Raw genomic sequence first — 17968 nt, 5'->3', positions numbered from 1 at the left:
TAATACTACTTCTATGTACAAGAATATAACTACTATAATACTACTCATATGTACAAGAATATAACTACTATAATACTACCTCCTATGTACAAGAATATAACTACTATAATACTACCTCCTATGTACAAGAATATAACTACTATAATACTGCTCCTATGTACAAGAATATAACTACTATAATACTACTCCTATGTACAAGAATATAACTACTATAATACTGCCTCCTATGTACAAGAATATAACTACTATAATACTACTCCTATGTACAAGAATATAACTACTATAATACTACTCCTATGTACAAGAATATAACTACTATAATACTACACCTATGTACAAGAATATAACTACTATAATACTACTCCTATGTACAAGAATATAACTACTATAATACTACACCTATGTACAAGAATATAACTACTATAATACTACCTCCTATGTACAAGAATATAACTACTATAATACTACCTCCTATGTACAAGAATATAACTACTATAATACTGCTCCTATGTACAAGAATATAACTACTGTAATACTGCCTCCTATATACAAGAATATAACCACTGTAATACTACACCTATGTACAAGAATATAACTACTATAATACAACTCCTATGTACAAGAATATAACTACTATAATACTGCTCCTATGTACAAGAATATAACTACTGTAATACTACTCCTATATACAAGAATATAACTACTATAATACTGCTCCTATGTACAAGAATATAACTACTATAATACGGCTCCTATGTACAAGAATATAACTACTATAATACTACTTCTATGTACAAGAATATAACTACTATAATACTGCTCCTATGTACAAGAATATAACTACTATAATACTACTTCTATGTACAAGAATATAACTACTATAATACTACTCATATGTACAAGAATATAACTACTATAATACTACCTCCTATGTACAAGAATATAACTACTATAATACTACTATGTACAAGAATATAACTACTATAATACTACTCATATGTACAAGAATATAACTACTATAATACTGCCTCCTATGTACAAGAATATAACTACTATAATACTACTCCTATGTACAAGAATATAACTACTATAATACTACTCCTATGTACAAGAATATAACTACTATAATACTACTCCTATGTACAAGAATATAACTACTATAATACTACCTCCTATGTACAAGAATATAACTACTATAATACTACTCCTATGTACAAGAATATAACTACTATAATACTACACCTATGTACAAGAATATAACTACTATAATACTGCTCCTATGTACAAGAATATAACTACTATAATACTACTCCTATATACAAGAATATAACTACTATAATACTGCTCCTATGTACAAGAATATAACTACTATAATACGGCTCCTATGTACAAGAATATAACTACTATAATACTACTTCTTATGTACAAGAATATAACTACTATAATACTACCTCCTATGTACAAGAATATAACTACTATAATACTGCTCCTATGTACAAGAATATAACTACTATAATACTACTCCTATATACAAGAATATAACTACTATAATACTGCCCCCCTATGTACAAGAATATAACTACTATAATACTGCTCCTATATACAAGAATATAACTACTATAATACTGCTCCTATGTACAAGAATATAACTACTATAATACTACTTCTATGTACAAGAATATAACTACTATAATACTGCTCCTATGTACAAGAATATAACTACTATAATACTACCTCCTATGTACAGTTATATAACTACTATAATACTACTCATATGTACAAGAATATAACTACTATAATACTACCTCCTATGTACAAGAATATAACTACTATAATACTACCTCCTATGTACAAGAATATAACTACTATAATACTACTCATATGTACAAGAATATAACTACTATAATACTGCCTCCTATGTACAAGAATATAACTACTATAATACTACTCCTATGTACAAGAATATAACTACTATAATACTACTCCTATGTACAAGAATATAACTACTATAATACTACTCCTATGTACAAGAATATAACTACTATAATACTACTCCTATGTACAAGAATATAACTACTATAATACTACCTCCTATGTACAAGAATATAACTACTATAATACTACTCCTATGTACAAGAATATAACTACTATAATACTACACCTATGTACAAGAATATAACTACTATAATACTGCTCCTATGTACAAGAATATAACTACTATAATACAGCTCCTATGTACAAGAATATAACTACTATAATACTACTCCTATATACAAGAATATAACTACTATAATACTACACCTATGTACAAGAATATAACTACTATAATACTGCTCCTATGTACAAGAATATAACTACTATAATACAGCTCCTATGTACAAGAATATAACTACTATAATACTGCTCCTATGTACAAGAATATAACTACTATAATACTGCCTCCTATGTATAAGAATATAACTACTATAATACTACACCTATGTACAAGAATATAACTACTATAATACTGCTCCTATGTACAAGAATATAACTACTATAATACTACACCTATGTACAAGAATATAACTACTATAATACTGCTCCTATGTACAAGAATATAACTACTATAATACTACTCCTATGTACAAGAATATAACTACTATAATACTGCTCCTATGTACAAGAATATAACTACTATAATACTACTCCTATGTACAAGAATATAACTACTATAATACTACTCCTAAATTAAACGCTGGGTTCTTCAATGATTACAATTGATCATTTGTGATCCTAGTGTTGCAATGGAAATCCCTATTAGTATCAACTCCTAGTTATAGACCCTTTAGTCTAAGAGTGGAGCGCCCCTTTAATTCCCTTTACTCTTTAATTGACCCGTTGTCCGTAGAGCTAAGAAATACGACAAACTTAATTTCCATGGCGGTTTTGGAGCGCACCACTGTAATAAAAAGAAATTCTACATTTCAAAGTGAAACTTCTGGGCAGTGGCGGCTAGTGAGGCCGCAGTGAGCCGTGAAATGTGCCCAGAGAATGACGTCCAAGTACAAGATGTAACGGAGGAGGCAGGAAAACCCGAGGAGTTGTAGAGTCAAAGTCAATGACAGAAACAGAAGCTGCTTCACCCTGACGTCCAGGAGGAACCCTGACAGCGCCGCCGACTGCCACACTGACAAATGCTCCACATCAATAGCAGGAGCTCCATGACCTGATGTTTCCAGTACGAAGGAAAACTGGGATTACTGGTGTCCTGCGGACGCCGCTGTTACCAAAGTACATAGGGAACTGGTATCGATACAAAGTGTCACCAGCGGAGAGACAAAGTGACCTGAGGAGAGGTCATCTGGTGTATATAGGACGGTGTGCAGTGGTATAATAATATGTAATCTGTCTAATATCTATCTATCTATCTATCTATCTATCTATCTATCTATCTCCTATCTATCTATCTATCTATCTATCTATCTATCTATCTATCTATCTCCTATCTATCTATCTATCTATCTATCTATCTATCTATCTATCTCCTATCTATCTATCTATCTATCTAACTATCTATCTATCTATCTATCTATCTATCTATCTATCTATCTCCTATCTATCTATCTATCTATCTATCGCCTATCTATCTATCTATCTATCTATCTATCTCCTATCTATCTATCTATCTATCTATCTATCTATCTATCTATCTAACTATCTAACTATCTATCTATCTATCTATCTATCTATCTATCCATCTATCTCCTATCTATCTATCTATCTCCTATCTATCTATCTATCTATCTATCTATCTATCTATCTATCTCCTATCTATCTATCTATCTATCTATCTATCTATCTATCTATCTATCTATCTCCTATCTATCTATCTATCTATCTATCTATCTATCTATCTATCTATCTATCTATCCATCTATCTCCTATCTATCTATCTCCTATCTATTTATCTATCTATCTATCTATCTATCTATCTATCTATCTATCTCTCTATCCATCCATCCATGTTTCCGTCTTTCTACCTAACAAGCTACATACATTGGAGCAGTATAAATAATATTTCGGCAGTGGTTCCCTTTTATAGGAGATCACAGATGTCCCCTGTAAGATCAATGATCCAGAAATGTTGGGATTTGCAGCACAGATTGTTACAGCCTCCGAGAATCCTGCAGTGTTTCATTAACAAAAAGTTTTACGAGAGTCACAATGTTGCGGTTTTATTGCTACCGACAAGTTTTCTTATTTAATAAAGTGACTTTTTCCCTTTTCTTCCATAAAGGTGAAAGTTTGGTTTCAGAATCGCAGAATGAAATGGAAGCGAGTGAAGGGAGGTCAGCAGGGAGCCGCCGCGCGAGAAAAAGAACTGGTCAATGTCAAAAAAGGAACTTTACTACCTTCCGAGCTGTCGGGGATCGGGGCTGCGAACCTTCAGCACACAGTTGACTCACTAGCCAATGACGACAGCCGTGACAGCGATCAGAGCTCGGAACACGCTCACTTGTGATCTTCACATCAAAGAGACTCTCCTACAGTTTCGTTCTCAGGAAAGACAAGAACGTGGCACAGACTGGCGCTAGCGATGCTTCAAGCCCTGGAAATTCTCCGGAACTACTTTCTTATTTCAAAAAGATTCCCAGTGAAGACTTGTACAAGATTAGACAAGCATGGCTGCCCTCTTCCAGTGCCAGAGCCGTCCGCAGGTTGTGTGTAGAGATGGGCGAACCTCATGGGATTTGGTCCATATTTATTCAAAAAAGTTTTTTTTTGCCTTCGCTCAACTTTTTGGGCCAAACCTGAAGTGCTACTATTATACTGTGGAATCTGAAGACCCCAGAACATGATAACCGGTGCTCAGGGAAGGTGTGGAAACATATTGACACTTATATTCTACCAACCTCACCCGCCTGGGCATCCTTGAGGTGACCGCCACTACCTTGGAGTCATTTTTTGGCCTCCTGGTTGACATTACGCTCCTGTGAGGGGTGAAGGATGTTGAGTGTAAGTGTTTTTATGTCTCCGCTAGGGTTGAGCCGAATTTAAAATCCAGTTTCCAATCATTTTCCAGCCAATCGTGAAATTTGCTCAGTCGCCAATCTGAATCCGATCTTCTCCAATGCCAATCGCTCAACCCTAGTTTCCGCACCTCTTCTGGGGCCTCCACTTGTTATACCCTGGGGTCTGAAGAGGCCTTAAGGTATAATAGTGATTTCTGGATGGAGGACCCCAAATTCATAACCTTTCTAATTTGGGTAGAATCCACTTCAGTCTGAATCTATTCGCCTATGTTGCAGTCCAGTCTCATTCATGTTACTAGAGCTAAGTGGCAATACCAGACACAACCTGAGGACAGGTGAGGCGCTGTCTTATGAAAAAAAAAGCCATTTTTTTGTAATCCTAGCCGACTCTTTTAAGGTCTTACAAATGAATCGGTAAAATGACGAGGAGAATGGGTCCGGGACAAGGATAGGCAATGTAGTCGTCAGAGTACGTATGGGCACAGTTAGCTGACAGTGCAAAATTCAGTTTGTTGCCCTCTCCCTATACAATAGCTAAACACCCTTGGCTCGTAGAGTTGCTTTTTGGCCACATTCACACCCTATTTACAAAGCACAACCTATGAGGCATATACCCTGTTAAACCCCATTAGCCCCTGTTACAAAGATTCAGTAGGGAAAATGTGTCATAAGTGTTGCAAAAGGGAGGTTGCTCATGAGACCCATCAAGTTGCAACAATAGTAGCTGTGGTCAATGGGTGGACTTTTTCTTTACCCCAGTTTCGATCTGTCTCCCCATCACATGTGATACCCCAGAAGGCGACACTAGTGGTGTAATTGTATCTGCTCGACAACCCCCTACAGTGCCAGAAGCGGTGGGGAAATAAGACACATTGGTTCTGTGGAGTCATGGGGTATTTCCCATAATCTATCACAGCCAGTCAACACTTCTAAAAATGTTAGCGTGACGCACATCAGACCGCCTAAGGCTCTGTTCACACTTCATTTATTTGGTGAGCTCATGTCGGGGACTCGTGCTGAATGTATTTATAAGGCTCCATTCACCTAGCTAGGTCGTACAGTCAAAAGATTCTGTAAAATGTATGGCGCCTTGAGTCAAGAGGTCTTCCAAATGCTGAAGTCTCTTCCAACAGCTGGTAGGCCTGGGGCCAAGGTGTTGGACCTCTGCCGACCTTCAAAAGATAGGTCATAAATAGAGATGAGCGAACAGTAAAATGTTCGAGGTTCGATATTCGTTTCGAGTAGCCACTCAATATTCGACTACTCAATGGAATATCGAACCCTATTATAGTCTATGGGGGGAAAATGCTCATTTCAGGGTTAGGCAACATTTGATCAAATTATACTTACCGAGTCCACGAGTGAGGGTCGGGCTGGATCCTCCGAGAAGTCTTCTCCATGCAGCGTCCCCGCGGCGTCTTCCGGCTCTGAATTCACTCTGCCAGACATCGGGCCTGGGCAGAGCCGACTGTGCATGCGCGCACTACAAGCGGACATGCGCAGTCGGCTCTGCCCAGGCCCGATGCCTGGCACAGTGAATTCAGAGCCGGAAGACGCCGCGGGGAAGCTGCACAGAGAAGACTTCTAACGGTAGGAGAAGAACCAGCGTTGATTGGCCGACTGTATAGCATTCAGCCAATCAACGCTGGTTCTGCATCGAACTTTTCCATTCGAACAGCGAGTGGTACTCGATCGAGTACGAGTATTTCGAATACCGTAGTATTCAATCGAACACCTACTCGATGGAATACTACTTGCTCATCTCTAGTCATGAATTGTTGAGCCCAGAAAACCCCTTAGGGTAAGTTCAGATGGGTTTTTCGAACAGAGGCGGAGGCCGCCTCAGGTTCCGGACCAAAGACTGGGTAGCCGCAACTGAAAACTGGTGCAGTGCATCGGCATCCAGCTGCGCACTCCTCTCCGAATTAGACCCTAGTCCGGAGGAGGATGTGTCTTCATGCCAAATCGCGAGGCGACTGAAGAATGAGCCGGAAGAAACGGCTCCTGCAAAATATAACTGCCTGGCTCCCATTGATTGGTCAGGATTTTGAGGCGGATACGGCCTCAAAATTCTGACCAAAAATCTCCGTGTGAACCTTAAAGTACGGCCAGTTTTAGCAGACACAGTTTGCATCCCATGATCCCTTGGAGAACTTTTGACTGGCCGTGAAGAATCCTAATCACCATGTGGTTCCACACAACAGCACTTTCACCCCTCGTTTGGAGGCACTTTTGTAGGGGAACGTTCTCGCCGGTGTAATTCTGTTAGACTAGTGTTCTGATTTTCTTATTTCCCTTTAAATCTAAAATTTCTGAATTCAAATATTCACTCTGAAATACGGTGTAAACCAGCTGTGGATGGAAGAGATAGAGATGGGCATATCTTGGCCCCATCACCTTGTCCTGGCCATGATGGGCGATAAAACTGATTTGGAACATTCCAATACTGTAGAATATTTTCATGACGGTGACTATGGGCTGGAAATGTCTTGAATTGCACTGACAGTAACACAAAATTTCCATAGCATAGCGCTGTCATGGTATGAATGTGTAGAACATGAACGTAAAGCTCTTGTTTTCCGTCAAAAACTATTCGTTGTTTTTTGCGTTTTATTTTTGAATAATGAGTAAAAAAAAAGTTATAGGATACATCTCGGGATTATATACTTTACCCTTAACTGGTGGATATATTGATGACAGCTATAGCACTATATTTCCAGTGAAGGTACAGGAAATGAATGGGTTTCCCTGATCGGTGGGGGTCCAACCTAGAATGGGGCCTTAGGGCTAGTTTTGGTGAAGTCACATTTTTTTCCCGGCACAAAGTAGGTTCTGTTGACCAGGTAAAACCAACCCAACTCGACCCAACCCCAATAGTTGCCCCATTCTTCAAAGCGTATGGACCCCACAAACCTTGTAGCCTTACTTCTTAAGATGAAGTACTCCAATAAAGTAGATGTGGTTGACCATTGGTGGTTCCAAGGGGAAGCGTGACAAAGTGTATCATCCCGACAATGAGAAACCAATACTGTGACTTATATTACCAGAGAGCAATAGAAATGGCACTTTTCAGTAGTCAATGACTAAACAATTTTTGGAGAAGCATCCACAACAGCGCCACCTATAGGGGATAAGGAAACATGGGTGGATGATTGGATCTTGATAGTTGACATTCTCATACGCTTTAGATTTCAAACCAATTGGATTTTTTTTTCTTTTTACTTCTCAGAATATGGACATAAAACTGTAAAAATATTCTAGCCACATTGGATATTTTTTTTTTTTTTTTAGGACTATTTTTTAAATTGAAAAAAAAAAAAAACCTAAAAAACCCCACATAAAATAGGAAATATCTTCCGCTTTGTAAATACATCTTGCAATGGTCTTACGTCAATCTGCTCATCTGGAGACAATCAGACTGCTTCGCTTGTTCCTTGGTCTTGGGTTGTATAGGATTTCTTTAATTTTACCAAAAAATTTTTGGGGTAACACCCTGTTCTTTCTGCACTATACTCCCCACTTATGTAACAAATCAGGTGTCGCGAGTCCATCACGAGTGACGATAAGCAAGTGGTTGATGGATCATCGATGGACCATTGATGGGTCATCCGTACAACCATACCCAAGTCCTTGTAGCGCAACGTCAGACCACTTTTTTGAGGTCCTTAAGGGTAGCCAAGATCAACGAGGTCAACGTTTAGCAGGGGTTTATTTTTGCTTTGCACTTAAGTAATACTAGAGTATGTTAGAGAAGGTTCTAGATGTTGGATATTGGTGCCTAGAACCTCCCAGATCTGGTCGCTAGCTACTCCGAATCTTTTTGATCACAATAATTTTCCAGTGATTTTTTAGATCAACCCAAGCCTCCCTAGATATGTAGTATTTTTCAGTTTGGAAGTAAGAGCCTGATTTGCCAATGGGTTGACTTTGACCCATACTCTTCTGATGCGGGGACCTTCTTTAGAAGTCACAGACTTTGCTTAGGAATCCTGGTTTACATAAAGGAGATGACGTTTTCAATCCTTTATGGCCTAGAGAATGGACTGGCCGAGGTTGTACTCCGGCCACGTGTATATATATATGTATGCATTAGAAACTGACTCTCATTTACCAAGAACATGGAAAAGACAAGACATAGAAAAAACATTGTTTGTACTTTGTAAAAATGTTCAATAAAAAAAACCAAAACATCCTTTTTAATTACAATGGACGTTCTGCGTGTTTTCTTCTACCTTTATCAGAAATTTTTTTTAAAAAAAGTTTAAAATTCCAAGGGGAAAGATAAAGAATTCCAAGAAATTTCTAAGATTGTCTGCTCTGCCAAAAATGGGTCAATTTTTTTGAATTTTTTAATTCGATATATAAAATGTATCCACTATTGTTGTATCTTTCGATTTATTGCCTATTAACTGTGCTTGTCTAAAAAAAAATTAAAATTTGTTTTTATATACAAGTGTTAAAAATTGTTAGGCCAGGGTCACATGGGGTTTTTTGGTCCGGAACCTGAGGCGGAGGCCGCCTCAGGTTCTGGTCCAGAATACGGGTAGCTGTGACTGGATGGCGGTGCAGTGCACCAGCATCCAGTCGCGTACTCTATTCCGGATTAGGCCCAAATGAATGAGCCTAGTGGGGAGTGTCTTCAGGTGGACTCAGCTAGAAGGATGAGCATGTCCGTTCTTTTTTTCCGGGAGCCGGAAAAAAGTACTAACCGGCCCCCATTGATTTCAATGGGAGCCATCTATACCCCGTGTGAATTCAGCCTGAGTTGGCCAGGATCTGACGTTAATTGATATCCACAGGATGGGTCATCAGTATCAGATTGGTCGGGATCTGACACCTAGACTCCGTCCTGATCAGCTGTTTTGGCCACCTAGGCTGGATTTGGTTGGACCAGTCCGGGTACTATTCATGTGAATGGGGTCTAGTTCCAGTTGCCACCACTACAGTGTACAGAGCTCCATACACTGTATACAGCAACCAACTCCATACAATGTAACTCTACTCCCATTCATAGGAGTAGAGTTGCTTCTGGACCTATACCGAGCGTATAGCTTCCACATGATTGCGTCAGACCCCGACCAATCTGACACTGATGATACTTTAGGCCTGGACAACTCCTTTATGGATCAATGTTTAACAAAAAATAAACAATAGCCAAAAATATGAATTTTTAACCAATTTAGAATTTGTCTGAGATGATGTAAACTGTGGCCAAATCCCTCGCTAGCCCAGAGCCGCGGCTCCACTAGTCCACAGAGGTCTTTGTTCACAAGGCTGCAGCCAAATAAGCAAACACCCACTGGACAACTCAAGCCGCAGTACATTGGTCTCAGCAATCTCACGCTCTACACCTTCGAGGCCAATGACCGACTTTGGCAGCCACATGGGTAGATGGGACGGAGGATTTAACTGGTAACTATTGGCCAAACTTTTTAATGATCTTGAAGAAAAGTGAGCCAAATGACGATAATAATCACCTAGAACACTCTGAGGTTCTTGGCACTTGAGGACCCGTGGTATTTGGAAGCCGCTGCGACCTTAGATCCCTAATGAAAGCAATTGTAGAAATCCATTATTCTAAAGTTCCGTAGATGTTGCCAACATTATCCACAAAATGTAGCTTTCCTCACCGTCCTCCGCAGCTACTCTCATCTGTTTAATAGAGGTGCAATGTCAGAAAAAGATGGAAAAACGAAAAATGGCTGGCGGGAGCCCAACGCAACGCAAGGGGAGGCTTGGAGGGGTTCTCCACTGATAGTATATCCAAATACTGTATCGACTGTAGCTTCTGTCTACAAGCTTAAATTATACCGTCACGTCAATGCACATAAAAGACGATCCATTGATTGTAGAGTGTAATGCTTCACTTCTCCTCTGGAGGTGCTGTTGGGAGATTTCTCCGATAGATTTTGGTTAACAGTGGGCCAACCTTCTATCTGGTCACCATTGAGGGACTTTTTTGATGAAAAGGCATTGCTCAAATTGTACAACGTCTTACAATCTATGGGGGAAGGTGGGTAGAGACAGAAGGAGAAGGGGAGACTGTGCAGATGGCGGTGCGGTGATAGTGTTATTGGGGGTTGTAGGCCTTCCTGAAGAGGTGAGTCTTCAGGGCCTTCTTGAATCCTGTGATTGTGGGGGTCAGTCTTATGTGTCTTGGTAAGGAGTTCCAGAGTATGGGGGATGCACGAGAGAAATCTTGGAGACGGTTGTGTGAGGAGCGGATGTGGGCAGAGCGGAGTAGGAGGTCGTTAGAGGATCTGAGGTTATGTGTGGGCAGGTAGCAGGAGATTAGGTCAGAGATATATGGAGGAGACAGGTGGGGATGAGGTCGGAGATATATGGAGGGGACAGGTTGTGGATGAGGTCAGAGATATATGGAGGGGACAGGTGAGGATGAGGTCGGAGATATATGGAGGGGACAGGTTGTGGATGAGGTCGGAGATATATGGTGGGGACAGGTGAGGATGAGGTCGGAGATATATGGAGGGGACAGGTTGTGGATGAGGTCAGAGATATATGGAGGGGACAGGTTGTGGATGAGGTCGGAGATATATGCAGGGGACAGGTTGTGGATGAGGTCAGAGATATATTGAGGGGGCAGGTTGTGGATGAGGTCAGAGATATATGGAGAGGACAGGTTGTGGATGAGGTCAGAGATATATGGAGAGGACAGGTGAGGTCAGAGATATATGGAAGGGACAGGTTGTGGATGAGGTCAGAGATATATGGAGGGGACAGGTTGTGGATGAGGTCAGAGATATATGGAGAGGACAGGTGAGGTCAGAGATATATGGAAGGGACAGGTTGTGGATGAGGTCAGAGATATATGGAAGGGACAGGTTGAGGATGAGGTCAAAGATATATGGAGGGGACAGGTTGTGGATGAGGTCAGAGATATATGGAGAGGACAGGTGTGGATGAGGTCAAAGATATATGGAGGGGGCAGGTTGTGGATGAGGTCAGAGATATATGGAGGGGACAGGTTGTGGATGAGGTCAGAGATATATGGAGGGGGCAGGTTGTGGATGAGGTCGGAGATATATGGAGGGGACAGGTTGTGGATGAGGTCAGAGATATATGGAGGGGACAGGTTGTGGATGAGGTCGGAGATATATGGAGGGGACAGGTGAGGATGAGGTCAGAGATATATGGAGGGGACAGGTGAGGATGAGGTCAGAGATATATGGAGGGGACAGGTTGTGGATGAGGTCGGAGATATATGGAGGGGACAGGTTGTGGATGAGGTCGGAGATATATGGAGGGGACAGGTGAGGATGAGGTCAGAGATATATGGAGGGGACAGGTGAGGATGAGGTCAGAGATATATGGAGGGGACAGGTGAGGATGAGGTTGGAGATATATGGAGGGGACAGGTTGTGGATGAGGCTGGAGATATATGGAGGGGACAGGTTGTGGATGAGGTCGGAGATATATGGAGGGGACAGGTTGTGGATGAGGTCAGAGATATATGGAGGGGACAGGTTGTGGATGAGGTCAGAGATATATGGAGAGGACAGGTTGTGGATGAGGTCAGAGATATATGGAGGGGACAGGTTGTGGATGAGGTCAGAGATATATGGAGAGGACAGGTGAGGTCAGAGATATATGGAGGGGACAGGTTGTGGATGAGGTCGGAGATATATGGAGGGGACAGGTGAGGTCGGAGATATATGGAGGGGACAGGTTGTGGATGAGGTCAGAGATATATGGAGGGGACAGGTTGTGGATGAGGTCAGAGATATATGGAAGGGACAGGTTGAGGATGAAGTCAAAGATATATGGAGGGGACAGGTTGTGGATGAGGTCAGAGATATATGGAGAGGACAGGTGTGGATGAGGTCAAAGATATATGGAGGGGGCAGGTTGTGGATGAGGTCGGAGATATATGGAGGGGACAGGTTGTGGATGAGGTCAGAGATATATGGAGGGGACAGGTTGTGAATGAGGTCAGAGATATATGGAGGGGGCAGGTTGTGGATGAGGTCGGAGATATATGGAGGAGACAGGTTGTGGATGAGGTCAGAGATATATGGAGGGGACAGGTTGTGGATGAGGTCAGAGATATATGGAGGGGACAGGTTGTGGATGAGGTCAGAGATCTATGGAGGGGACAGGTTGTGGATGAGGTCAGAGATATATGGAGGGGACAGGTTGTGGATGAGGTCGGAGATATATGGAGGGGACAGGTGAGGATGAGGTCAGAGATATATGGAGGGGACAGGTGAGGATGAGGTCAGAGATATATGGAGGGGACAGGTGAGGATGAGGTTGGAGATATATGGAGGGGACAGGTTGTGGATGAGGTCGGAGATATATGGAGGGGACAGGTTGTGGATGGCTTTGTATGTTAGCGTTAGTAGCTTGAACTCAATTTGCTGGGCTATAGGTAACCAGTGGAGGGACTGGCAGAGGGGAGCAGCCGATGAAGATCGGGGGGTGAGGTGGATTAAGCGAGCAGCGCAGTTTAAGGTGGACTGGAGGGGGGCGAGGGTGTTTGCTTGGGAGTCCATGGAGAAGGGTGTTGCAGTAGTCTAGGCGGGAGATTATGAGGGCCTGGACGAGCATTTTAGTAATTTCTGTGGTGAGGAAGGAGCAGATTCAGTGGATGTTCTTGAGTTGGAGGCGGCAGGAGGTGTTGAGGGTTTGAACGTGTGACTTGAAGGATAGTCAAAGAGAAAAAAAAAACGCTCTACCCAAAACTAATCCAAGGAATAACTATGTATAAGGAGGGCTGCGCGGAAATCCCAGACTGATAGGATATGCAAAATGTGAGAAGTTGGAGTAAAAACACCCAGCATGCCCAAAATTCTTAGATAATAAAATATAACTTTTACTTCATAGCAGTAGTTTTTACTCCAACTTCTCACGACTTGAAGGATAGATCGGAGTCCAGGGTCCTCCCAAGGCATCGGGCCTGTGGGACAGGGGTAAATGTGGTTCCATTAACTTTGATAGATGGGTCAGGTAGAGGCGCCATACAGAGCGGGGCGAAGATGATGAACTCCATTTTCTCTATATTATTGGTATAAGAACGTAATATTTATGCAGTGTATAGCAGCACTGTTTAAAAATGTGATTGCGGTATTATGGCTTTTCATATATTATAAGTGCATGGGAACTATATAGTCCTAATATATTATCACTCTAAGATCATATTCTTAGAGCACTGAATTCTGTATTACGGTTGCTGTATGACGGTATTATTTAAGCACTTTATGGTGGATTGCACTATATAACAGCCTTATTTAAACATTGTAGGCAGTATTATTAAGGCACTGAATGATATATTATGGTTTCTATATCTTGGTATTATTTTTGAGATGACAGCATTGTATAGGATCATTATTATGTATTATAGACCATTTTTATGGGGAAAGTGTATATTCTTAATGTCACCAGTCTATGGTCATATGATTAGCGCACTGAATACTCTATTAGGGTTGCTGTATGACAGTATTATTTAAGCACTTTACAGTGGACTGCACTGTATAACAGCATTATTAGGCAGTATTATTGACCACTGTATAAGTATATGGGATCTGTATAGTCCTACTATGTTACCACTCTATGGTCTATATTACAAGTGAACTAAATGGTAGTGTTATATTATGATTGCTGTATGACGGTATTATTAATGCTCCGATAGATAGAGTGATTATTTAGCGGTATTATTTATACTCCCTATGGCTCCGATAGATAGAGTGATTATTTGGCGGTATTATTTATACTCTCTATGGCTCCGATAGATAGAGTGATTATTTAGCGGTATTATTTATACTCCCTATGGCTCCGATAGATAGAGTGATTATTTGGCGGTATTATTTATACTCTCTATGGCTCCGATAGATAGAGTGATTATTTAACGGTATTATTAATACTCTCCATGGCTCCGATAGATAGAGTGATTATTTGGCGGTATTATTTGGACACTATGTAGCGCTTTTATGTGAAAAGTGTTTTGAGTACCGAACGATACAACCAGTCGGATATTGTCTGGATTCAGTGTTAAAATGAAGCGTATTAGTGTAATAGCAAACAACATTTTAACAAATTCACAATTGCGATGGCGAAGCCCCACTTGAGAGAGAGCGAGCAAATACCATTAGTATTGGGTCATTCCTAATATCTGCAGACAGATTATTTCCCTTGGGCTTTCTCATTCATGCTCGGGTCCAGTAATAACATTCCTCTCCTATTGCAGAAATCATTTTTAATGCCGTGATATTTAGAATCGCCACCTATAGCGTAAAGTCCGAAAATCTCCCCCCGCAGCTGCGTACGGACCCGCTCTGTGGACGCTCAGGCGAATTCCTGAGCAAATGCATTGAGAAAATTGAGTCTAATAAAATTTCATACGGACCAGACAGATATAATGTGGAGTCTGATTTTACATGTCCCCCCTTCCCCGTAGCCGCCTGTTGACAGGACGCCGGTCGGGTAAAGCTCGCGGCTGTCTCTCCATCCTGTTCACACCTTAGAAATAACGGAAAAGATTTTTACAGATAGGAAATTCGCAGTTCACGTTCAAGAGTAACAACCCGCGAATGAAAGTTTGTACACAGCGCCAGTAGTTTAATGGAGGGCAGTGATGTGGTTATTGCTTGTACTGTAAATAGAGCGCCCGCTTCGCTGCCATATGGGTGTCAGTGATGTGTTTCATTATACACAAGTGCTCGACCGCAGGCTCAGGGAGCATTAAAAGCAAAATCCTGGGATAGAGACTGCTGAGCGAGGACGTAAGGCAAAGGTTTGCACCCTTACGGAAGCATCATATAGGGGGCAGATCTGGTTGTCCATCTTTCCTCCCCCATTAGCAGGGTGAACCAATGAAGGACTCTAGATAGAAGACCATCAAACATGACTAAGTCCACCAGGGGTGATGCTATAGGCACAAGTCCACTCTTAATATTGCAGAAATTTGGTTACAAATTCGATTCCGTATCAGAGCATGCAACCAAAACCCTTGACAGACTGTAATGCACAGGACAACCACTTGGTGGCTGCACATAGAGCGCCTTGTGTTACAAAATTACAGCTATTGTCTTGAAGAGCTGCTCATCTTGTGGCACATCCAGCCAAAACTTGCTCGAGCAGCCTCTCCCTATTCCCTACACTAAAATTAGTGATAACCAGGGTCGTAACAAGCAACCATAGGAAACCATAAAAAACGTGTAATGTCTACCATGACGGATGAAAGCAGCAAGATCAAAACATGAAAAGTGTAATGTTATTACAGACTCTATTATAAGAAAAGTGATTGTAGTTACTGTCAGATTTATTACATAGTATTACACAAAACTGTCTTAGTAGCCCATAGTAACTACTCACAGTACAGGATAATACACACAGTGATGTCACAGTACAGAGATAATACACACAGTGATGTCACAGTACAGGATAATACACACAGTGATGTCACAGTACAGGATAATACACACAGTGATGTCACAGTACAGAGATAATACACACAGTGATGTCACAGTACAGGATAATACACACAGTGATGTCACAGTACAGAGATAATACACACAGTGATGTCACAGTACAGGGATAATACACACAGTGATGTCACAGTACAGGGATAATACACACAGTGATGTCACAGTACAGGATAATACACACAGTGATGTCACAGTACAGAGATAATACACACAGTGATGTCACAGTACAGAGATAATACACACAGTGATGTCACAGTACAGAGATAATACACACAGTGATGTCACAGTACAGGGATAATACACACAGTGATGACACAGTACAGGGATAATACACACAGTGATGTCACAGTACAGGGATAATACACACAGTGATGTCACAGTAAAGGGATAATACACACAGTGATGTCACAGTACAGAGATAATACACACAGTGATGTCACAGTACAGGGATAATACACACAGTGATGTCACAGTACAGGGATAATACACACAGTGATGTCACAGTACAGGATAATACACACAGTGATGTCACAGTACAGAGATAATACACACAGTGATGTCACAGTACAGAGATAATACACACAGTGATGTCACAGTACAGGGATAATACACACAGTGATGACACAGTACAGAGATAATACACAGTGATGTCACAGTACAGAGATAATACACACAGTGATGTCACAGTACAGGATAATACACACAGTGATGTCACAGTACAGAGATAATACACACAGTGATGTCACAGTACAGGATAATACACACAGTGATGTCACAGTACAGAGATAATACACACAGTGATGTCACAGTACAGGGATAATACACACAGTGATGTCACAGTACAGGGATAATACACACAGTGATGTCACAGTACAGGATAATACACACAGTGATGTCACAGTACAGAGATAATACACACAGTGATGTCACAGTACAGAGATAATACACACAGTGATGTCACAGTACAGGGATAATACACACAGTGATGACACAGTACAGAGATAATACACAGTGATGTCACAGTACAGAGATAATACACACAGTGATGTCACAGTACAGGATAATACACACAGTGATGTCACAGTACAGAGATAATACACACAGTGATGTCACAGTACATAGATAATACACACAGTGATGTCACAGTACAGAGATAATACACAGTGATGTCACAGTACAGAGATAATACACACAGTGATGTCACAGTACATAGATAATACACACAGTGATGTCACAGTACAGAGATAATACACAGTGATGTCACAGTACAGAGATAATACACACAGTGATGACACAGTACAGAGATAATACACACAGTGATGTCACAGTACAGAGATAATACACACAGTGATGTCACAGTACATAGATAATACACACAGTGATGTCACAGTACAGAGATAATACACAGTGATGTCACAGTACAGGGATAATACACACAGTGATGTCACAGTACAGAGATAATACATACAGTGATGTCACAGTACAGGATAATACACACAGTGATGTCACAGT

At 40.9% G+C, this 17968-nt stretch overlaps 1 protein-coding gene across 1 annotated transcript in view; it reads left to right on the top strand.

The window, feature by feature from the left end:
- Positions 1-6408, top strand: part of MEOX2 (mesenchyme homeobox 2) — a 62913-nt gene extending 56505 nt beyond the window's left edge. Inside the window, exon 3 of the mRNA XM_075271814.1 lies at positions 4277-6408. Coding sequence (XP_075127915.1) covers positions 4277-4501 — 225 coding nt within the window. The 3' untranslated portion in view covers positions 4502-6408. The remainder of the gene's footprint in view (positions 1-4276) is intronic.
- The last annotated feature ends 11560 nt before the right edge of the window (positions 6409-17968 follow it).

Source organism: Leptodactylus fuscus, chromosome 4 (genome assembly GCF_031893055.1).
Source record: "Leptodactylus fuscus isolate aLepFus1 chromosome 4, aLepFus1.hap2, whole genome shotgun sequence".
Taxonomy (NCBI): domain Eukaryota; kingdom Metazoa; phylum Chordata; class Amphibia; order Anura; family Leptodactylidae; genus Leptodactylus; species Leptodactylus fuscus.
The sequence above is the reverse complement of the archived record's forward strand: the minus strand, read 5'-3'. Positions and strand labels throughout refer to the sequence as shown.